The sequence below is a fragment of the Microtus oregoni genome, unplaced genomic scaffold (genome assembly GCF_018167655.1).
Source record: "Microtus oregoni isolate MIOR12 unplaced genomic scaffold, Mior012 000024F_ref0000369, whole genome shotgun sequence".
NCBI classification, from domain to species: domain Eukaryota; kingdom Metazoa; phylum Chordata; class Mammalia; order Rodentia; family Cricetidae; genus Microtus; species Microtus oregoni.
The window spans coordinates 24701976-24726219 of record NW_024543083.1 but is presented as its reverse complement, the minus strand read 5'-3'; the positions used below and the strand labels follow the sequence as shown (position 1 = coordinate 24726219).

The 24244-nt window shown below is 43.8% G+C and overlaps 1 protein-coding gene across 3 annotated transcripts in view; it reads left to right on the top strand.

Moving 5' to 3' along the window:
- The window catches only part of Trappc11 (trafficking protein particle complex subunit 11), a 42007-nt gene extending 19817 nt beyond the window's left edge, over window positions 1-22190 (top strand). The window contains exons 19-30 of one of the 3 annotated variants that reach the window (XM_041673666.1): window positions 2746-2901; window positions 4598-4785; window positions 4892-5040; window positions 6960-7081; window positions 7630-7749; window positions 9196-9261; window positions 9366-9522; window positions 11906-12017; window positions 16006-16097; window positions 17678-17811; window positions 19982-20149; window positions 21262-22190. In XM_041673666.1, the coding sequence (XP_041529600.1) occupies window positions 2746-2901; window positions 4598-4785; window positions 4892-5040; window positions 6960-7081; window positions 7630-7749; window positions 9196-9261; window positions 9366-9522; window positions 11906-12017; window positions 16006-16097; window positions 17678-17811; window positions 19982-20149; window positions 21262-21300 (1503 nt within the window). In that variant the 3' untranslated portion in view covers window positions 21301-22190. Of the gene's footprint in view, window positions 1-2745; window positions 2902-4597; window positions 4786-4891; window positions 5041-6959; window positions 7082-7629; window positions 7750-9195; window positions 9262-9365; window positions 9523-11905; window positions 12018-16005; window positions 16098-17677; window positions 17812-19981; window positions 20150-21255 lie in introns of all 3 variants that reach the window. The other 2 variants (XM_041673665.1, XM_041673667.1) reach the window with 2 other exon arrangements.
- Window positions 22191-24244: the final 2054 nt, after the last annotated feature.

Sequence of the window (24244 nt, the reverse complement as noted above, 5' to 3'; positions counted from 1 at the left end):
CTACATAGCTCTGGCCTGTCCTGGAACTCACTATATAGACCAGGCTGGCCTAGAACTCACAGAGCTCTGCCTGCCTCTGTCTCCCTAGTTCTGGGATTAAAGGCGAGCACCATCATGACTAACTTAGTTTTTGTTTTCTTAGCTACTATGTATTTGTTTTTGCTATAATCAAGTGGAGTAGGTGGACACGGTGCACAGTGAACATGTGCTCCTGCAGTCCTGCCCTGCCATGGATCCTCTCTGCTAGCTTCTGGAACAGTCTAGTGTTTTCTGTGCACACATAAGCAACGCTTTTATGCTGTATGCATATGAACATAATAAAGTCATGTGCTGGAGTCTATTCTCATTCATTTTTATGCTTACTTAATAGATAGTCATCTCCTGGTCACCTAGAAAGTATATTAAGCCTTTAACCAGCACATTTATTGGGAGTTATAATATTCTTCTCGTTGTGACCCTAAGGAGATACTGTGTATCAGTCCCATTAAATGTAAGAATTTTCGGGACACTGAATGAATGGCAGATTTCTCAGTAAGCCGTGCAGCTAAATGGTGTCATCTCAACTGGAAACCTAATTACAGTAGCTGTGACAAAGAAGTGAGAGGTCAAATTAAGTATAAAAAGATGGGACTGGGAACATGTCTAAGAAAACGGTATGCAGGAACAGGAGCACGTGTGCATTTATTTCTTGGTGAGTCAGGATAGCAGCCTTAGTAGAACAGGTGTGGGTGGGGGCTCTGAAAATGAAACAGGCCAAAAAAAAAAGTTTTTTTTTTTCGAGACAGGGTTTCTCTGTGTAGCTTTGGAGGAAAAAAAAATTATTTTTTGGATGGTGGTGGCACACACCTTTAATTCCAGCATTTGGCAGTCAGAGGCAGGCAGATCTCTGTGAGTTCAAGGTCAGCCTGGTCTATAAGACCTAGTTCCAGGACTAGAGAGAAACCCTGTCTCAAAACCAAGCAACCAAACAAAAAACAAAAACAACAGCAACAAAAAGAATGAAACAGGTGCATTAATAAAGCCTCTTAAGATGTATTTATTGATTGTTTTATATATGTATACATGTTAAAAATAAAATACACTTATTTTAAATTTATGCATATTTTTATATATTTCATTCTGATAATGAATTTTATCTGTTTTAGTAGAAACTTATTGATAAGACTAGAGAAATGCCCTGTAATTGAGGTATTTAGGTAAATCTAGGTCTTCTGAAGATCATTTTGTTTACTGTCCAGCCCTTACCCAGAGGTTGCTTCTGATTATTTTACTGTTGTTAAAACAGAAACTTGAGAAAGTTTATTTTAAAGAAATGATATGGAAACTAATTTTTTTTTTTCGAGACAGGGTTTCTCTGTGGTTTTGGAGCCTGTCCTGGAACTAGCTCTTGTAGACCAGGCTGGTCTCGAACTCACAGAGATCCGCCTGCCTCTGCCTCCCGAGTGCTGGGATTAAAGGCGTGCGCCACCACCGCCCGGCTTTGGAAACTAATTAGACATTAATTCTATCTATTGCAAAGTGTGAGGATTGGATCAGGATGCTGGTTGTGGGAATGGAGACTTTAAGATACAAGGGCATTTCACAGTAGATAAGTCTAGGCTGGGGTGATACTTCAGTGTGTCAAAGCATGTGAGGACCTGAGTTCAAATCCCCAGCACACACACAAAGTCATCTGTGCATGACTGCAGGCGCCTACAACCCAGTGTTGGCCGAGAAAAGTGGGCCCTGGAAGCCTGGAGGATATCTTGAGTCAGTGAGAGACCCCGACTAAAGGAGCTAGGGTGGGTGCTCGAGGACGAGCCCAGGGTCATGTGTGCAGCACAAGTAGGCTAGCCTGGGTTGGTGAGAGAGTGGGAGAAGGGATGGCGTAGGCTGATGAGGGGCAGGAGCTCTGTGCATGCTGCTGCTTTGGTCTGACGCGGTTTGCCTTCTTTGACTAGCTGAAACCTCCCCTGACTGCAGTGTCTCCCGTAGCCCTCACTGTCTTCCGCAGCTAAGACTCTTAGGTTCCGGGACAGATTGTTGCTGTTGTTTCTGGTCTCCTTCATTGTGAAATCCTCAGCGTGACATTAGAGGGTCAGTCCAGGGACCGTTACATTACTTTTCCTTGAATTGCCTCCAAGTCCATTTTTCTTCTAAATATGAGACATGAGCTTCTTCCATAGTTAAAAACTAATAAAAATGCCATTGTAGAATACAATATCAACTTTGAATTCTTCTTGTATGCTGATTGTATCTTATTTGAAATTCAAGCTGTAGACCACAAAGAAATAAGGAAAATGGGTGTTTGATAATCGTCAGACAGAAATGAGAATTAGAGTAGATAAGGATTTCCTGTGGCGGTCATTAGTCCACTGTGAGAGGAGGGGGCTCTTAGGAGCTCCTAGGCTTCTTAGCAGATGGGAATGGTGACTCTGTTACACACACACACACACAGAGGCACCCATGCACGCCCGCACACACACACACAGGCTCACATAAATAGTAATGGAAAGTTTTTTTGTTTTTAAGGAAAGAGTGATAGATGGTGATCTCTGGTGTAACAAGGAATGCACCTTTTGTTTTTCTGTGAGAATCAGTGCTTCCAGAAGTCAAGTCGTGTGTACTAAATGTTTTTTTTTTTTCTTGGTGTGAGCACTGAGTAGGTAATCTCCTGAGTCCAGGATCATTTGGGCTGGAACTAATGTGCTTCAAATCACTTGGGTGTTTGATGCCTGCACATGACTCTGCTCACCTCTTTCCAAGGGCTACAACCAGTTCTGTGTACTAGAAGAAGCGTCCAAAGCAAGCGAAGTCTTGGAGAATCTGACTCAAGGAAAGATGTGCTTAGTTCCTGGCAAAACAAGAAAATTGTCATTCAAATTTGTTGCAAAAACTGAAGATGTGGGAAAGAAAATTGAGGTTAGTTATAAATTTGCTTAAATATAATTTCACTGACAAAAGCAGTATGTTTATGTTAAAAATTTCAATAATATGGTAGTTTAGTAGCTTTCCTTCCATATGCTCTTCATCAACATATATGTGCTTTAAAATTATTCAATTAAAGAATTGGGCCCCATGGATGTAGTTCAGTGGTACAACGATTCCTTCCTAGCATGTACAAGGTCCTGGATTCAACCCCCAGCCTGAGGGACAATAGGAATATACTCTATATATTCCTATATATTATATACACAATACTCTAGTTCTAGCTTTTTTTCACTCAGTAGTGTAATTAGGCATTGTTTGCTCTTACTACATAAGACCAATCTCATTTTTTAATGAGTAAATGACATCACAGTGAGGACCATCACATTTAAGTTCACCTCGCCACGTGCAGGATGGGAAAGAACAGAACCCTCTCACTCTGGGCAGGTGCTCATTATACCTGGGACATCCAAGTAATGTAGAGATATGTATAGACGTGATATATAGGTGTTATTATAGCTATGATGTTAAAGAGTTTTCAACAATTTGTATTATATAATACAACAAATTTATTTATATAATAGGACCTAATTTAGAATTTATCTTTTGTTTGTTTGTTTATTTTTGAGACAGCGTTTCTCTGTGTATAGTTTATCTTTTTAATGTTCAAACATCGCTGCTTGCATCTATCTAAAGACAATGAAGGTAACTATTTTAACAGGTTGACATAGTATCAGCAGCTGTATGATGAAAATAATACCTTGTGTTGTATAAACTCTGGAGCCCATCTGCTCCAGTTAGGAGACTCATTCCTATCCACTATACCCAGGAGGGGCCCAAAAGCATAATCCAAGAATAATACTGTGGTTTTGAAGAAACCGAGGTCACAAGACTCTTGTCTAGTTTTCCCACAAACACTAAGAATTCCCCTAGCACAACTCCATTCTTGGGCTATGTTCTGACACTTATAACTGTATTTTATTTTTTACTTGGTATCTGAGGAAACCTATCATTATAATTAATGATCTTATGTTGAGTCCTTTTGGTAATGCATTTATTTGAAAGTGATATTCAGCTAATAAAACATTTCATTACGGGCTGGAGAGATGGCTCAGAGGTTAAGAGCATTGCCTGCTCTTCCAAAGGTCCTGAGTTCAATTCCCAGCAACCACATGGTGGCTCACAACCATCTGTAATGGGGTCTGGTGCCCTCTTCTGGCCATACACACAGACAGAATATTGTATACATAATAAATAAATAAATATTTAAAAAAAAACAAAAAAAAAACATTTCATTACTAATGCTATAAGTACTTTCAGCAGAAATGCCTGTGGGTTAGACACTAGGTCGTGAATGTGTCAGCAGTACTTCCTTATTTCTGTCCATGTCCACCCACGATCGTCTGTCTGTCAAGTGCCGGCAGCATGTCGACACATCCACACATCACATCTGTCCATCCACGCATCATAGCTATAATAACACCTATATATCACGTCTATATGTATCTCTACATTACTTGGATGTCCCAGGTATAATGAGCACCTGCCCAGAGTGAGAGGGTTCTGTTCTTTCCCATCCTGCACATGGCGAGGTGAACTTAGATGTGATGGTCCTCACTGTGATGTCATTGACAGGGAACGATGATCAGCAGGCATGTGATTGGATTTCTGGTTCATCTTCCTTGTACAGATTACCTCTGTGGACCTGGTTCTGGGTAGTGAGTCAGGCCGGTGTGTGGTTTTGAGCTGGCAGGGAGGAGGAGGAGATGCTGCGTCTGCCCAGGAAGCCCTGCAGGCTGCAAGGTCTTTCAAAAGAAGACCAAAACTTCCTGACAATGAGGTTCACTGGGACAGCATCATAATCCAGGCAAGCACAATGTAAGTGTGCTTTGAAAACACATTGGAGATCGTCTTATTTCCTTTAAAAGCTGCCCTGAATTACTTCACTTCTTTAAGTTGATTACTGAGCTGTTTCTTTTCAAAGGATCATTTCGAGAGTCCCAAACATTTCTGTACACCTGCGACATGAGCCTCCTGCCCTAATGAATGAGATGTATTGTTTGGTTGTAACTGTTCGATCCCATGAAAAGTCCCAAATCAGGGACGTGAAGCTCACTGCTGGCTTAAAGCCAGGTAAGCATTCATTTTTTAATTTGGTCAGCGTCAGTATATTATGTTGGTGCAAAAGTCATTGGGTTTTTTTTTTTTTTGCGTTGTTGAAATTTCCCATTTGATATTCGAATTATTAATAATGTGGCTATATTATACATGGTTTTAATATGAGTTTCTCCCTTTATGTCTTTTTGATAATTACTTATTACTTGCTATTTATTTTATATTTCTGTTATACTATGGAAATTTTGTTGCACAAAGAGCAAATTTGAATAATTTTCTTTGAAAGAAATTTTTGGTTGCATAAAGTTTAACTTGTTTGGGGGTAGGTTATATGCACCATAGCATACATGTGGAGGTCAAAGGACAACTTGTGGGCATTGATTCTCTCCTTCAGTCATGTGTGTTTGGGGGATTAAGCTCAGGTTATTGGGACTGGCAACAAGTGCTTTTACTTGCTGACCCATTGAGCAGTTTTCTTACACAAGTTAAAAACGGATAATAAAGCATTGGCAACAGCTTGCAACATCAGCAAGCCTTTCGACTGTAAATGGAGACTGCCCTATCGTTTCCTAGCCACCCAGACCCGAATAATCCCACAGAAACTATATTAATTACAACACTGGCCAATAGCTCAGGTGTATTTCTACCTAGCTCTTACACTTTAACCCATTTCTATTAGTCTGTGTATTGCCACGTGGCCATAGCATTACCTCATTTTCTACATGTCTTGTTTCCTTGGCGGCTGACTGGCGTCTCACTTGACTCCACCTTCTTTTTCTCTATCTCTGCTTGGATTTCCTGCCTGACTTTACTCTGCTAAGCTATTGGCCGAAATAACTTTATTCATTAACCAGTAAAAGCAACACATGTACAGAAGGACTTCCCACATCATTTGACCTTTGAACAAACACAGTGTAGTGGTTGTTCAAGGAGTTTTGGAAAGTCCTTGAAGATGCGGAGCTCAGTGACCGTTTGAGGGCAGTCATCAGAGCTGATCTTTCAGATCTATACAAGAAGTTGCCAAGGAACTCACCCTGGTCTGTTCTGTGGTGGTCAGCATCTGAGGCAAGAGGAAGAGGTGGGAAGTGCCATAAGTAGATACCTCCATGAGCTGACTGAAAAGGAAGAAGGGTTCATTTCAACTGTTGCTCTCATATTTTGTACAATAGCAAACTGTTTTTCTGACCCAATGGTGAGGTGAGAGCGGCAATGACCAGCTCAGACACGGCTTAAGAGGCAGCTCCAAAGCACTTTGCAAAGACAGACTTGCACCAAAAAGCTCACCAAACAGCACCAATAAGGTCGCCATCTGTTGTCCTGCTGCTAGTTTGACTCATGGCGGCTTTCTGTGCCCCAGTGAAGCTGTCAATAGGAGAAGCATGCGCAGCATATCAGTGAGGTGCGCTGAGAAGCGTGGCGCCTGTAGCCGGCACTGCACACTGGAAAGCTCTCCGTTCTCTGCAACACCAACTGGTGGTACAGCTGGTACTTCTGACACGGAATGAGCTGGATTCTGAAATGCTACCCCATCCACCATGTTTACCTGGCCTCTTGCAAACTGACTACCCTTCTTTAAGTATCGCTACAACTTTTTGCCGGGAAAACACTTCTGCAGCCAGCAGGGTGCAAATGATTGCCAGGATTCGGTTCAGTCCCAAAGCACAGATTTTTTTACACTATAAGAATAATACTTCGAAAAAAAAAAAGAATAAAACTTCGTTCTCATTGGCAAAAATACATTGATTGTAATAGTTCCAACTTTGACTCATAAAGATGAATTACAGTGAGCTAAAATGCAGTCTGAGGCATAGTTCCCTTCGCACCAGCCTAGTAACAAGACAGGATATTTGTTTAAAAGATGGTACAATATAGTGCGTTTCGTATAGTAGTCATTGTTACAATAATGTCCTAAAACACCACTGTATCAACCGTCATAGGGCAGGATGCCAACCTAACTCAGAAAACTCATGTGACTCTTCATGGAGCAGAGCTCTGTGATGAGTCCTACCCCGCCTTACTCACGGACATTGCTGTGGGAGACTTACATCCTGGGGAGCAGGTGAGCATGCTCAGCAGGGTCCGGAGAGGATGCCAGTGGGTCTGTAGTTCTAAAGGAACAGGGAGCAGGGGAGCATGCTCGGCAGGGCCCGGAGAGGACGCAGGTGGGTCTCTAGTTCTAAAAAAGCAGGGGGGCAGGGGAGCATGCTCAGCAGGGCCTGGTGGGTCTGTCGTTCTAGAGGAGCATTGCAGAGCCCTGGGACAGTGGCCGCTAGCCCACATCTCTCACGCATTTTCATGTTTAAGTATGTAAAGTATCATAGTCAGTTTCTATGCAGTGTTTTAGAATAAGCAACCCTCCTGTGGATTGTTGCTGGTGAAATCACTGGTGTCTGTAGCTGCAAGAACTTCTCAGTCAATTTCTGTTTTCTGGGAAGTGGACAGAGAGAGTAAAAGAGGTGGAGGATCGTGTCCTGAGAGTTGGCTCAGGGTTCATCAGTCACATCAGCCACACTGTAACAACCTGTGTAGAGTATGTAACTAGGAGTCTCTAAATGGGAACCTTGTCTTCTCCGTAACACTTAAGTTACAGTGCTTACTGTGTTGCAGCTGGAAAAAACAGTGTATGTTCGCTGTGGAACAGTGGGCTCCAGAATGTTCCTTGTGTATGTTTCTTACCTGATCAATACAACTGTTGAAGGAAAAGAAATTGTTTGCAAGTGTCACAAGGTACTTTTTTTTATGATCACTTTTCATGTATGAAGTACTTCCATTTTGTGTTATTTTAATATCTTTTTAATCTTGGCAGTAACATGTCACCTTATAGATCTCCCTTTCAGCCCAGCAGAAACAAAAGCCTGGGAATTGGAGGTTATTATAGTGTGGGTTTTGTAGAGGTTGTGGGCCATAAGTTATTGGGAGAAAAATGGTTGTTGAAAGGGTGAGCAATGCTTCCTAGTTAAGAACAAGGCCAGTAATACTGTCAGGAACTTCACATAGCCTGGTGTGGGCAGAGCCTCTTAGACAGGACTTAAAAGATGGGCTGCCAATCTCCACGCTATTTTTTTTTCCCTTTGGAGATAGGTTTTCCCTGTGTAACCCTGGCTTTCCTAGAACTTACTATGTAGATGAGACTGGCTTAAACTTAGAGAGATCTGCCTGCCTCTGCCTGCCGAGTGCTGGTAGTAAAGGCGTCTACCACCATGCCAAGCTTGCACTATCTCATTTAATTCTCATCACCTCTGAATATTAGGAAACTAAGCCCTGGGGTCTAGGTTTATATGTGTGACTTTCCTAAGTCACATGACAAACATCTGTCTGACATTACAGCCTGAACTTCTAACCACCACAACCTTCTTCCATTTCCATTTGTGTATTTTACACGTGTGTGTGTGTGTGCTCGTGTACATACGTGCATGCCATAGTGCATAATGAAGGTTGGGGAACAATTGTGAGAGTTGGTTCTCTCCTGCTGTGTGGGTTTCAGGAACTGAACCCAGCTTTCCAGACTTGGAAACAAGCATCTTTATCCTTGGAACCACCCCACTGGCCCAACATGATCTTCTGAAAAGATTTCTCACCAGTGTGTTGGGCTGTTTGTTTTCAAAAGTAGAAAAACGTCGTGGCTTCTCAGTCTTTAGAGGGGAGATCCAGCTATTAGGTTAGAGTCGAGTTCCGTGATCAGATGTTCACCTTTGTCACTCCCATTGTAGCCACGTGACTTCCATTTTAAAACTCAGACATAGTAGATAGTTACGAGCTTACATTATGTGTGCATGGCAATTATATCAGTGTCTGTAACATTACTCTGAGATTATTTCAGTTATTTTGAGCCAAAGTAAGGCTCATGAGAAGAGGGTGCAGATTCTGGACTTGGCCACATTTGTGACATTGGGCGGTAGTGATGCCTGTCCTGCCTTCTTCACTCCATCCTGAGATGAGGAATGCAGAAGGAAGCGCTTTCCCGGGTGACAGCAGGTGACTTACTAGACAGAGCAGGTCGATGTGTAGGTTTCTACAAATGTTGTCTAGGAAAAGGCCCTTGCTTCTTAATGTGTGACTTAGAGTTGTTTTTCAATCAATTCTAGATTGTGCTTTGTATGCGTTCTAACTTTAAAACTTCACGTTAAGAGATATTAAAAAGCTATCGACTAAGTGCCTGCTGTTGCCTTGCAGGATGAAACTGTAACCATAGAAACCGTCTTTCCATTTGATGTCGCTGTCAGATTCGTCTCCACAAAGGTATGCGCCTGTGGGGCATCCTGGGACTCACGTCAGTTAGAGTTGGAAGGGAAACGCGGAGTGGGTTAGAGCAATCGCTGACCTTTCGTCTTGCTTGGTGGCAGTTTGAGCACCTGGAAAGAGTCTATGCGGACATCCCCTTCCTGCTGATGACGGATGTTTTAAGTGCCTCACCTTGGGCCCTCACAATTGTGTCCAGTGAGCTGCAGCTTGCTCCATCTATGACTGCAATGGATCATCTGGAGTCCCAGGTGGACAAAGGTGAAACTTTGCATCATTCTCACATAAGGGGCAGAGGTTGCCTGTGTTGGTGTGTGTGTGTGTGTGTGTGTGTGTGTGTGTCTGTCTGTCTGTCTGTAAGTTAGCAGTATAATAGTTAATTTTTGCCCAGACTTTTGAAGAGGTTAACAGTTTTGTCCAAAGCCTGCTCATCTCTTTTCCTACATGTTGCTCCTCTGCTTGCTCCTTGTAACTCATGAGCTTAGACTTTCTGATCCTCCTGTGCAGTGCTTCCTACTTCATCTTCACACCCACAGCATTGGCCACGCTTCTGTTGTAACAGCCCGCGACACTGCCATTATCCAGGGTTAAGTATGGCTCCTTTAGAGTCAGAGCCATGGCCTTCTCTTTATATTGTGATGTCATTTAATGAGTGTAGATTAAATTGAGGGATGATTTCTAGTTGGAACCTCTGGTGTGTCAGTGTCTTATTGCTGGTGTAATAGTGACCCTGAAGTTTGTATGGTCTTAAAGTTCTGGAGGTCAGAAATCCTAGAAACAGTGTGTTGGTGTGGGGAGTTACTGCTCAGATGCCAGGGAGACTCTGGCTAGTCGCCTCTCCCAACTCCTAGGGGCCACCTGCGTTTTGCCTCATGCTCCTTCCTTATTCATAACCAACAGTGTAGCACTTCTTTGCCATAAATTTTCCACATTGGTATTTGTTAATAGACATCATGATTATTTTGGTTAACTTATGATTTAGGGAGAACCTCTGTAGCCTATGTTATGAATATCCCAGGTTTTTGTAAAAGCTTGAACCCCTGCATTTCTAAAAGTGTATCCGGCTACATTACTGTTACTCTTTTTTTTTTAATATTTATTTTATTTATTTATTATGTATACAATATTCTGTCTGTGTGTATGCCTGCAGGCCGGAGGAGGGCACCAGACCTCTTTACAGATGGTTGTGAGCCACCATGTGGTTGCCGGGAATTGAACTCAGGACCTTTGGAAGAGCAGGCAATGCTCTTAACCACTGAGCCATCTCTCCAGCCCCCATTACTGTTACTCTTTAGGGTTACTAAAAATGTATCAGGCTACATTACTGTTGCTCTTTAGGTTTACTTGAAACAACTTAAGAAATGAGCCAACCCTTTTTCTTTCTCACTGGGGACTACTTTTCTACAATCAGCCATTCATCTAGTACAGCCCTTTTCACTGGACAAGCGGGTGAGGAGGGCTGTTGTTGTTTCGTAGTTGGTCACAGATTTGTTAAAGTTGTGTTAACTAGACTCTTGTCAACCACTTGCATTTAAAGACTGACATTGTGGCTGTGAAGGCAGAGACTGGGGTTGGTTAGATGTTTAACGTCAAGATATTTGCTGTGATTTTGGTAATAGGACACCTTCCCATACAGAGGTGAGCACCCCCAGGGAACAGTGGAGGACGGTGACTGCTGATGTTTGAGCAAGAGTTTAGTAGTGAGGAAAGAAGAGTAACCGTGTGAATAGTACCACTGTAACAAAGGTTTTTTCCTTACCTCAAAATGTTTTTCTTTCTTAATTTTTTTGTTTTGCAGAGGAAGTAGGTATTTATTTAGTGGGTTATGGAGGGGTAAGGGAAAAGGGGAGAAGGGGAGATGGGGGAAGAGGAGAGAGAGAGAGAGGGGGGGGGAAGTGGGGGGAGGAACCACGGCAGCAGCTACCTCTTTGGGAGAGAAACAGAAAGGAAGGAAGGGGCTTGGGCTGCAGGCAGGAAGGAAGATATCTGCCTACCTCAGTCCTTACTTTTTTGTTTTAAAGCCATAATTTGGAAAAAGGAAACTAATAACTATAGCGTATCATTCTTTCTTCAAGTTATCTGTGTTCATTACTTTTCAGTAGGACTTTGTTGCTGATATATGGATGCCCCGTTAGTGGTAGTGGTGTGTGTGTGTGGTGTGTATGTGTGTGTGTGTGTGTGTGTGTATACTCATCTATGTGCACATGCAAAAACCAGAAGAGGATGTCAGGTGTCCTTTATAGCTACACCTTATTCCCTTGAGATAAGGTGTCTCACTGTACCCGTAACTAGACTGGCAGCCACCAAGTACCAGTGATAACTCCTTTTTCCCCCTCCCCTCGATACTGGGGTTACAGGTGCATGTTCACCGATACCCAGTGTTTTGGAGGCGCAGGAGATATGAACTCTTACACAGCTATGTCCCCAACTGCCTCCCACTGGTTTTCACTATAAAGAATATAGATAGATTAATCCAAATACTGGACTTTTATGACCTAGAAAATGTCACATGGCAATTCTGAGCTCTGGTGTCTGTGTTTCTAAAACGGTTAGTTTGTAAGATAAGTATACTGCTTTGCTGTCTGCCTGGGGTGAAATCTCATAGATGAGTCATGGCGTAGGCTACAAGGGTTCTGTTTTACAGTCGTCCTGCAGACAGGAGAGGGCGCCAGTGAGTGCTTCTGTCTTCGCTGCCCGTCTGCCGGGAATGTGGAAGGTGGAGTGGCAACCGGACATTACATTATCTCCTGGAAGAGGTAAATCCGCATAGGCCCTCTCTTCCCTCCCGTGTCTGCGCTGATGTCTTTACTGTTTGTCATCGCCCTTCATCACACTGACGTGCAGGGTAGAAGCTACGGCCATACGTGTGATTACCGTGTTAAATCACAGATGAGGAAGATAAATCCAGCTTTGTTTGTCGTGATTCCTGACTGAAATGCCAATAAAATTTTAGTCATACTAAATCTGAGCCCCAGAAAGCACTAGGTGAAGCGCCCTAGTTTGCAGTCAGCGAGATTGTTTACATAAAAACCCAAGAGGGGTTGCCAGCAAGAGGGTTCAGCAGCTAAAATTGCTCGCTGCTGAGCCTGACAGCCTGAGTTTGATCCCCAGAACCCACGTGGTGGAAGAGAGAACCAACTCCCACAAGTTGTCCTCTGACCTCTACGCTCATGCCGTGGCACACACGTGCCCATATACATGTGTGTCCATGTATACACTTAAACATATACAAAATAGTTTTTTACAGAGGGAGTTCAAAGGATTAAGGATTAAGCACGGTTACTGTATAAACGTTAGTACACAACTCTCAGTGGTATTTCTGTTGGTCAGAAAAAGGCTCTTAGCAGTGCACCGGAGGAAGGGTCATTTGGGGCTGGAGAGATGGCTCAGTGGGTAAGAGTACTTTTCAGACCTGGGTTCAAGTCCTAGCACCCACAACTGCCTAGAACTCTAGTTCCAGGGGATATAATGTCCTCTTCTGGTCTCCTTGGGCATCAGGCATGAACATAGTACATATTACATACATGTAGACCAAAAACTCATGCACATAAAATAAAAATAACCTCTGAAAAGTTTTATCATTTCCACAGCAATCATAATTCTAAGAAACCTAGGCGTTTGCCTAGTAGGAGATTAGCATTCTCTTTACATAGGAAAGGATAGAACTACAAAGTATTAAAAGAACAGCTGAGCTGGGCTGGAGTAACCTATGCCTTTAATCCCAGCACTCGGGAGGCAGAGGCAGGTGGACCTCTGTGAGTTTGAGGCCAGCAGAGCCTACAGAGCGAGTTTCAAGTCAGCCATAGCTGCAAAGAAAAACCCTGTCTCAAAACCGTAAATAAGTAAATAAATAAGTAACGAACAGCTAAATAAACAGAGAAGACACATATTTTATATGAATCGGTCTTTTAAGTTCTTCTACAGATTCACTGTGATTTGTGTAGTAACTTTTATTTCTAAAATGTTAGGAAAGGTGAAAAGGTAAATGGACCCGAGGCTCTTCATATCTTCTAAGTTCTAAGCCTCATTGGGAAGCTCTCATACAGTGTGACTGGCCAGGAGTCTCTGGAGTCTCTGAAGCCAGTGGAGCAGATGGGTTGAACAGGCCTGTAGATCCACACACAAGGAATGGATTTTTACAGAGATAGCATGGCAGGTCAGCTGAGGAAGGCAAGGCAATTTGGAAATTGAGAAAATAATTGACTATCCATTTAAAATGAGTTGTTTGCTATGTATTACAGGCAAATATTCATTCCAAGCATATTAAAATTCTGTCTGTTAGAAAGCAAAGTCTTTTTACTTAAAAAAAAAAAAAAAAGAATAGTCAGTGGCTGGAGAGATTGCTCAGAGGTTAAGAGCACTGGCTGCTCTTCCAAAGGTCCTGAGTTCAATTCCCAGCAACCACATGGTGGATCACAACCATATGTAATGAGATCTGGTGCCCTCTTCTGGCCTGTAGGAATACAGAACGCTGTATACATAATAAAAAATAAAAAATAAAAAAATAGAGTTGTTTTATTACCTTGGAGTAGCAGCTTCTTTAGGCACAAAAAATAGAAGATTAAAATTAAATTTCCTGGGGCCAGAAGAAGTAGTCAGCAGTTAAGAGCACTTGTTGCTCTTGTGAGAAGACCTGAGTTTGGTTACCAGCCCCACATAGTGGATGATAACTATTCATAACTGAGAGATCGAGTGCTCTCTTCTGACTTTCATGCCACCAAGCACACATGTGGTACACATACACACACAAAATAAATAAATCTAAAAATATTAAAATTAAAATTTCCAAGTCATTCGAAGAAATCATAAAGAATGAAAAGATAAAATTTAAACAAAATAGGTGAAGGTTTTTGCAGTGTGTGTAAATGCTAAGGGTGAGTAGTGTGTTAGTAGTGTGGAACTGACAGGGTGAGTGGTGTGGACAGGGTTAGTGGTGTGTAACCAACAGGGTTACTAGTGTGGACAGGGTGCGTGGTGTGGACAGGGTGAGTGGTGTGTAACTGACAGGGTTAGTGGTGTGGACAGGGTGAGTGGTGTGTAACCGACAGGGTGAGTGGTGTGTAACCGACAGGGTTAGTGGTGTGTAACCGACAGGGTGAGTGGTGTGTAACCGACAGGGTTAGTGGTGTGTAACCGACAGGGTTAGTGGTGTGGACAGGGTTAGTGGTGTGTAACCGACAGGGTTAGTGGTGTGTAACCGACAGGGTTAGTGGTGTGTAACCGACAGGGTTAGTGGTGTGTAACCGACAGGTTTAGTGGTGTGTAACCGACAGGGTTAGTGGTGTGTAACTGACAGGGTTAGTGGTGTGTAACCGACAGGGTTAGTGGTGTGTAACCGACAGGGTTAGTGGTGTGTAACCGACAGGGTTAGTGGTGTGTAACCGACAGGGTTAGCGGTGTGTAACTGACAGGGTAGTAGTGTGTATAACCAGTAAGGGTTAGTGGTGTGTGTAGCTCAATTATAATGAGGAGGACAAGTTTGCTGTCACAGCTGTCTATAAAGTGTCACAGATTACCAGGATGAACTAAAATAGAAACATATTAAAACCTGTAAAACAAAAATTGAAGAAAATGCCAAAGTTGCCTTTAAGCTTTGAAAACAATGTTTAGTAGACAATTCTATGATATCATTATTCTTATGTTATATCAAATGCAAAACAGAGCATGAAAGTTCCAAGAGATTGTTCCTGGTCTTGTGTGCAGTGCTGGGGAATGGACTCGTGGCCTAGCATGTGCTAAGCAGGGGCTGTCCTCCAGCTCCCATCCCCAGCCCTTCCTGCAGCTCTCCTTGAAGATGCTTGCTCCGGGGTCTGACGACAGGGCTGTAGGCCATTGTTAGCAGCTCGGAAACAAATACTGATGAGGTTGTTTCTGAGTTATATGTATCAGTATACTCCGTATTAGAACTTCAAGGTAGAATACCTGAGAATGAAAAAATAGGTCATTTTACTAAGATTAAAAATCTTTAAAAAACAACCTAACTTGTCATTTCCTTCCACTCCTTGTGACTCTGCTGTGTTGGTTCTCAGTTTATGTTGTAGGAGTTAAGCAGCAACTGAAAGGCAGTTTTTCTTCCATGCTGCTGTCTATCTGTGGGGTAATTTCTCACGGTGGTCACCTGGTTCCTGCACCTTGCTGGCTTTGCTCTGTAGTGGGTCCCACATGTCAACTGCTCTGCGTCTCCATACAGGGGGATCTTAGAGATTTCCCGGGGAGTTCTGCAGCCCGTTCTGTAGCTCCCACCCAAGCCCTAACACAAAGGAAACATTGAACAGTCTTTATTATTTTATCTCAGTAAATCTTAGAGTACTTACTGTACTTTTTACTGATAGTAGAATGTTTGAATTCTTTGTTTCTACTGTGTTCTTATGACGAGTTAACCATGCCCTTTGAAAGTGGTCTGGGGCCCACCTCAACATCCCTCAAGAGAAGAGGGGGTCTGTATCACAGTGTAAATCTGCAGTACTTTTGCCCTGAAAAAACTCCTGCTCCAGACGCAGCGACAGCCAGGCAGAGCTCCTGTCTTGGCTCCCAGTGGGAACGCATGGCCGCCCTGGTTATACTATCTGCTTACTAAATATTCACAACAAAAGTTGGGTTCAGAAAGCTCCTTTGCACAAAACTCAATTGATGGAGCTTGGAAAATGGATAGGTTTTCTATTAAAGCTAGTTGGTAAAAACAGACCTGTATTTGGTTGTCGAGTGTTTGCAAGTGTGAGTTCAATGCTGCCCTTTGTGCCTTAGGGCCTCGGGCATGGACAGCATCCCAGTGATCAGTACCATCATCACGCTGCCGCACGTGATTGTCGAGAACATCCCTCTCCACGTGAACGCAGGTAGTGGGTTTCAGATATTACTTGATAAGGGGCTTTTCAGAGCTTGGTGTTTTCACAGTGTGTTGTGTAGATGGCTAATATCTATAAGCTGTACGTGAGAACGCTCCACGGTCCTACCCAATTATTGTCAGGCAGATCCCACCTATCATTTCATCCGAAGTGCTTTAGTATGGTTGCAAACATGGCTTTTGGTGGACCTAATTGTTTCATTATTACGACTTAAAATGATCAATGGATTCTTTGTGTAGGAGGGTGGCTAAGGCAGGATCTCACTATATAGCCCTGGATGGCCTTGTACTCGCTCTGTAGACCAGGCTGGCCTCAAACTCACAAAGATTCTTGCTCCTGCCTGGTGGGTGCTGGGACGAAAGGCTTGTGCCACCATGCCCAGCCTATGCTCTCAAGCTCACTAGATTCTGATGTTTAGACTGTGGTTGGCTGAATGTTCCTCAGCTTATTTTAAGGTCTTTACATTGCAGTTAATGGATAAATCTGAGTCTCCATCTAAATCTCTCGGTAGGCTCTGTCCTGTCTCCCATATCCTTCCCTCTCTCTTCACCCCCACCCCACCGCCTCTCCTAATTCCAGCTTTCTCTCCCCCTCCCCCTCTTCCTGTTTATTTATTGAAGAACCCAGGTCATTGGTAGAATCTCTAACAGACTGTATGATATTGTTTTTAACCATTTCCCTGTCCCTGTAAATTGATAGTTATCTGACCTGGTCAGACTCAGAGCTAGATTTCTGTTAGAATGCTTCACAGTTAATGCTCCCTTTAATGGGCACATAGCCAGCCCTTCCCCTTTAACATCCGATCTCATATGGTCCAGGCACATAGTTTTTTTCAGATTTCCAACCCGCCTCCCTCTGTTGCTCTTCCTTGGTCTTTTTAAGATAAGATGACATGTAGTTCAGGCTAGTCTCAGACTCCTGTATAGCCAAGGCTGGCCTCTCCCTTCCAAGTGCTTGGCTTACAGGTGTGCACCACTCAGTGCCTGGCTCGTTTCTCCTCTTTTGGTTGAATACTTCTGTCAAGAGAAATTTTTCTTTGCCAGCTGCTATCATGTCTATAATGGTTTTAAAAGTAGCTTACAGTGCTTGCCTCCTCCCGTGCCGCCTCCCGCAGTGCTTGCCCTAGCAGAGCTGCATGTGACTGGAACAGTGCAGACGGCATTAGCATAGCCTCCGCGAGGATGGTCGCAAGTTCATGAAACATTCCAGTTTTGCATGTCGGTAAAAACTAGTCTGCAGAACTGCAGGAAACAGAGCATCTGCATGAGGGGATGAATGTTTTGCTTCTCTCTGTAAAATACAGTGCTGGCTTTTTTAGTGTAGGAACTTGATTGATATTTTGAGAGAAGTTTTGCAGATTTGTAATGTTATTTGTAAATTCCACTTCAGTAGACAGGCTCTCTTTCTGTGTCAGGCATTTTTAGACTTCCTTCCTTCTCAGCCTGTCCTATCAACATCCAAACAAAAGATCTTGTACTAGCAAAGCCATAACCCGATAACGCTGTGCCCATGCAGTATGAGCCCACGAGTGATGAGCTCTGTCTAACCGAGAACTGTGCCTCTCTCTCTAGACTTGCCCTCGTTTGGACGCGTCAGAGAGTCGCTACCTGTCAGGTATCACTTACAGAATAAGACTGACTTGGTTCAAGATGTGGAAATTTCTGTGGAGCCCAGTGATGCCTTCATGTTCTCAGGTCTCAAACAGGTACAGGTCACCTTTGCGGGAGCTGCTTGTATGACCCCAGAGTGTGACCAGGAAACTGGAGGCTGGGGTTTGTGTTTTGATAGTAGTAAATTTTTAGGCCTTTTTAAAGATTAAGTTTAACTAACTTCCTGCAGAGGTGGTTTTCCTTTTCACATCTTCAAGATCAGACAGATGGGATCTTTCTCCTTATAAAGCACAGCTCGCTGATCACTGGGCTCTATTATAGCAACACATTAGAATTCCCAGGAACTGTGAACCTCCTCTTTATTTGCCTCATGTCTTGGTTGAGGCCTGGAGCACAGCCATCCTGAGGTTAAGCCTGCCTTTCTGAAGAGCTGTACGGGTTTTGATCTTGCATGGAATTTACTTGCTATGTTCGGAAACAATTTTTGCCTGTTCAACCTTTCTTCATTGTTCAGTCAAATCAGTTGGAAAAGTTTATCAGCTTTTGCAATGAATCAGTACAACACTCAGTCAAAAACATGTTCCAGAGAAGAGTGAGAATGTTAGCAGACATCCCATGTTTGTCAGTGAACACCTTTTATTAGTGATAGTAACAATTATAGGAACAAACATGTCTTCATGCACAAGTGTCTACCCTGAACAAGTCAACCAGTTAGCTCTGCATATTCAGAATTCTGGGTTTGTTGTTACATACACAGTGGAGGGCTAGAGAGATGGCTCAGAGGTTAAGAGCACTGGCTGCTGGCTGCTCTTCCAGAGGTCCTGAGTTCAATTCCCAGCAACCACATGGTGGCTCACACCATCTGTAATGAGATCTGGTGCCCTCTTCTGTCATTCAGGACTTACTGCATGCAGGCATACATGCAGGCAGAACATTGTTTATACATAGTAAAAATAAATATTTTAAAAAAATACACAGTAGAATTATGTATGGATTAAGCAATACAGCTGTGCATCGTTATAAATTTATGGCATAAAATATTCCATATCTTAGCTTGTGTGCATCAGAAGCCCGTGCTGTGGCCTCTGGCACATTTGTGCACATGCACACTTGTTTCTCATTTGCACATGAGTAAGCTGTTTCCAGGCATTGACTTCCAGAACTTCATAAGTTTATATATTTCTAAAGTAAGAAACATTTTTTGTTATGCTTATGTATTTATTGTGTGTCTAGGCACCGCATGTACTTGTGCACCAGGGTGTGCCTGTGGAGGTCATAGGAGTTGGTTCTCTCCTTCACCATGTGGGACCTGGAGACTGGGCTCAGGTCATCAGACTTGGCAGCAAGTGCCTTTACCTGCTGAGCCATCTTGCTGCCTCTCAAGTATTAGCAGAATTCCAACACCCCCCAAGCTGTTCATCTTAACATACAGTATAAAATCCCCAAAATAATGCAGTATAAAATCTCAAAAAGAAAATAACCAAAACCAAATCGTTTGTATTTTGTTGAAAGATACTATAAAGAGATACTTTTTCATAATACTTTTTGAGGATTAAGATATTCCTGGTCTAAGACACAAAATGATAGCGTGCAGAAGTTGCCCTTCAGGCTGTGGTAGACACCGAGCAGTGCCGCCTGTGTCCTACACCGTGTCACACCGTGTCTTACACCGTATTGTACACTGTATTGTATACTGTGTCATACACTGTAACGTACACCATGTCCTACACCGTGTCATACACTGTGTTGTACACTATGTCATACCCCGTGTCCTACACCGTGTCACACCGTGTCGTACACTGTATTGTATACTGTGTCATACACTGTAACGTACACCATGTCCTACACCGTGTCATACACTGTGTTGTACACTATGTCATACCCCGTGTCCTACACCGTGTCACACCGTGTCGTACACTGTTATACACTGTAACGTACACCATATCGTAGTACACTGTCGTACACTGTAATGTACACTGTGTTGTACACCGTGTCACACCTTGTCGTACACTGTTGTACACTGTAACGTACACTGGGTCACACCGTGTCCTACACCGTGTTGTACACCGTGTCCTACACTGCACACAGTACGTCTCCCGTCTGCCTGTCGTCCTGTCCACTTGCTCAGCCGTACGTCTTAGAAGATGGCTGGAAGAGAGCATGCACGCGTCACCAGGAGGATTTGTCCATCATAGATAACTGAGTACATGCCTACTCAGAGAGCAAACGGTGTGTGACTGTTTCTCTCTGGCTTTCTGCGACTAGATTCGATTACGTATTCTGCCTGGCACCAAACAGGAGATGCTGTATAATTTCTACCCTCTGATGGCGGGGTATCAGCAGCTACCATCGCTCAACATCAACTTGCTTAGATTTCCCAGCTTCACCAACCAGCTGCTCCGGCGTTTTATACCGACCAGCATCTTTGTGAAGGTGAGGCTTGGCTGTTTCCCGCCTTTTAACATCAGTCTCTTAGAATTTCACTTTCTTCCTGTTGATGGGCTCACAAACACGTGCCGCCATGCTGCTTTCCTCCCATGGCTTCTGGGGGTCAGACGCATATCCTCATGTTGCAGAGCAAGTGCCTAACCCACTGAGCATCTTTGCTCTGTGATGTCTGTGTTTGTTCTTAGCACTGAAGTCTGTACTGTCATGGTTTACATTTTATTGTCAGCAGTCTTAGAAAGGGAAAGGATGGATGGGTAGGTGGGTGGGGGGTGGATGGATGGGTGGATGGGTGGTGGGTGGATGGATGGATGGTTGGGTGGATGGATGGGTGGGTGGTGGATGGATGGATGGATGGGTGGATGGATGGGTGGATGGATGGATGGATGGATGGATGATGGATGGATGGATGGGTGGATGGATGGGTGGATGGGTGGGTGGGTGGATGGATGGATGGTTGGGTGGATGGATGGGTGGGTGGTGGATGGATGGATGGATGGTTGGGTGGATGGGTGGGTGGTGGATGGATGGATGGATGGATGGGTGGATGGATGGGTGGATGGATGGATGGATGTGTAGATGGGTGGATGGATGGATGGATGATGGATGGATGGGTGGATGGGTGGATGGGTAGATAGGTGAATGGATGGATGGTGGGTGGATGGATAGATGGTAGGTAGGTAGATAATAGATAGATTGATGGTAGGTATGTAGATAGGTAGGTAGATGCATGTGTCTATGCATGCATACTTTGAAGTTCATGTAAGTCACATTTTTCTCAATTAGGAGATTAGAAGATCTTGAATCCCCCAAAAGAGCTTTCTGTAAGTTCAGATCTTGAGCCATAGGAGGGCCTGAGCTTGCATGGTGGGCAGGCATGGTAAGTAGCTCCCGTTTTACAGGCAGCTGTGAGGATCTGTGGGTGCGAGAGCACAGGGTTAGGAGAGACAGATCCACTGGAGCAGACCTGCAGGGGGAAGCACATGGCAGCTGGTGTTCAGCTTTGTAAGACTTAGAGAAATCTCAAGATGCTTTCGGTAGTAGAACTCCTCTGTTAACATTTCATAATTCCATTTTGTTGTCCTGTTGTAAAGCCACAGGGGCGACTCCTGGATGACACCTCTATTGCTGCTGCATGATGCCCAGGACCAGCCCTCGGCGTTCTGACGGAGGACCCAAGACAGTGCCTGGGAGACCCATTGTGACTTGTAGCTTTGATCATGGTGGAAGTTAAGCTTGCCTATTTTTTAATGGATATAATACCAGCTATTCAGAGAAAGTCATGCTTAAGGTATTAAGAAAATCATCATCTCGTATAGTTTAACTAATAAAATTTGAAGTCTGTCAGTGTGATGTGAGAGGACGTCAGGTCATTGCTACCGTTAAAGTCATGTCATGATCAGCACGATGTTTCCACGGGAGGTGGCTTGGCTGTCCAGCATCAGTGGAAACAGATACCCAGCTGTGATTGGACAGAGGAGCTGCATCACACCTGGCTCTGCTGGAGACGACCCATCCCATAAATTCCCTGTGTGCTTAGCACAGCTCCTCAGCAAGCATCGCAGGTCTGAGTGGTGTACACACCTCCAGGGCTTTCTGTTGCTGTTTTGTTTTGTTCCAGACAGGGTTTCTCTATGTAGCCCTGGCTGTCCGGGAACTCGCTGGCTCTGTGGCTGTGGAAAGGTGCCAGTTTTTTACTTACCATCAGAAAGTTTCGAGCTATTCTCTCGTCTTCATCGTTTATAAGACAGGTTTATATTCTTGAAAGGACCTGATTATAAACATCATTCCTAAACTAGGTTTTTGAGAATGACTCAAGGTCACATTGAGTTCTCAAAGGTCACTTTACATAATTTCGTAAAGTGCTATTTAAAATATCTTTAAATTCATGTAAATGAGAAAATTATACGGTGAACATTTGCTTTGTAAAATATTTTAATTTAAAACTAATTTCTTGGAAAACTTTATTACGTAGATTGGGCATATTGTAAAAAGGAAATAGTTATGTAAATAAATACGTTCTCTTTCACATCTGCTTGTAGATAGCATTGATTTCTTGTAGCTGGTTTGATTTCAGCTGTGGGAAACAGCCTTTACCAAGAACGCGCCGTGAGGGCCCTGGGAAGCACGGTCAGGAGCCTTCTCTGCGCTCTAGGACTTGCTCTGCTAACCCTGCTCGGGCAGGGGAAGGCTGTATGGGAGACATGAGTTCCTCACGTCACGGGTTTTCAGATAGAGGCCATCGGTGTGGCTCTGGACGGACTGCGACCAGATCTCTCCTGTGTCACTTGCTGGTCAGGTGAGTGCGTCTGTGTACCGAGTTTTCTGGAAGAGAGGCTGATGAGGCCTGTCCACAGGCTTCCTGTGAGGATGTAGATGGATGCTGCCAGAGCCAAGGTTCACGCTTAGCTGGCCTGACCCTCTCACTTCATGTCTGTGGACTTGTCATGCGTTGTACATAGTGCAATGTGTAAATGAGACACATGTATATACACATGCATACCTAATATAAACACGTTTGCTAAAGTACACCCTCTCAGTCCCTGGCTTGTATCCTAGTGCTTTCTTTTGATTCCTCACTGTAACCTGTCAAGTTGATCCCATGACCTCTGGTGAGTTAAGTGGAAATTTCCAGATTTCCAGATGGAGGTGTTTAAGGTCCCCGTGGACTCTACAGTGCTTGACTGCAGTACACAAACAATAAAGCCCCATCACGTGTTGACACTGATGTTTTCAGGTGTAAGCTGTGTGCTTGTAAAATAAGTCACTCATGAGCTTAGCTTTGACATTAGTGTGAGTTACTTAATTGTGTTTGCTTTACTAAATAAACAAGTTTTGTTTTGTTTTGGTTTGGTTTTTTTTTTGGTTTTTGAGACAGGGTTTCTCTGTAGCTTTGGAGCCTATCCTGGAACTAGCCCTTGTAGACCAGGCTGGCCTTGAACTCACAGAGATCCACCTGCCTCTGCCTCTGCTGGGATTAAAGGCGAGCGCCACCACCGCCCAACTATAAACTATAAATTCTCCATACAGCTAGTAATGCAGAATTGTAGCCAAGAATTCTCCCATATCGTGAATTTTGTGTCTATATTCTATTGGCCTGTTTTGAAACTGATATTTTTTTCCTTTTTTTGGGGGGCGGGGTTTCAAGACACAGTCTCTCTCTCTCTGTAGCCCTGGCTGTTGTGGAAATCCCTTTGTCCCTTTGTAAACTCAGGATGGCCTTGAACTCAGATCCGCCTCCCTGTTTCCCTAGTGCTGGGATTAAAGTGCCTCCACTTTCCCTATTTTCAGCTTTTTTGTTTGTTTTGAAACTGAAATTTTCTTATTGAAAAACATAAAATCGTGAGTATCTTGGGCTCAAAAATCAAACTGTCATAACGGTGTGAAATCTGTCGTTTCACAGTCTTTCCTCCTCCTTTCTTCAGCGTGTCACCTGGGGCACCTGCCCCTTGTGAACACGTCTGCCTCCCGTCTCATCCTGTGTTACTTTCACTTCCTGAACTGCTGTTTGCCTGCGCACACCATTGTGGTGGTTTTTAACCACAACAGCATCAGTCCGGAGGTTTGTATAGAAGCTGGGCTCCCAGACGCTGCTGTTAGCACCAGGGCCCCAGCCAGAGGTTACCACCTGTGATCCTAAAGGAGCAGCCCGTAGCTTTGATCCCTCAGCTCCTGTTGCCTATACCATCTTGGCCCCCTTATCCTCGAATTCTCAGAATGAAAGCATTTTAAAGAGCACGACTCCCCTGGTGAGGTCTGAAGTGTCCCTGTGTTATCGGAAGGGAATAGTTTGGCTTTGCTTTGATGTAGTCACTTTTTCATGTTCCCACCACCAAGAATAGCGTTCCTTCCTGCCAGCACTCTTAGAACAATGACTTTGGGCTCTGAGCTGTAATTTCCACATTAGCATCGCAGTGGAAGAGCTGCTGCTTCCAAAGCTAAAGCAAAGGCCAAAAAAAAAGAGCAGCTGGAAGTTTTAAACTCCACCCGGCGCCGGTCCATGGGCCTATGCAGTCTGTCTAGTCTATCTTACAGTTGCTGTGATCAAACACCATGACCAAAGTGACTTGGGGAGGAAAAGGT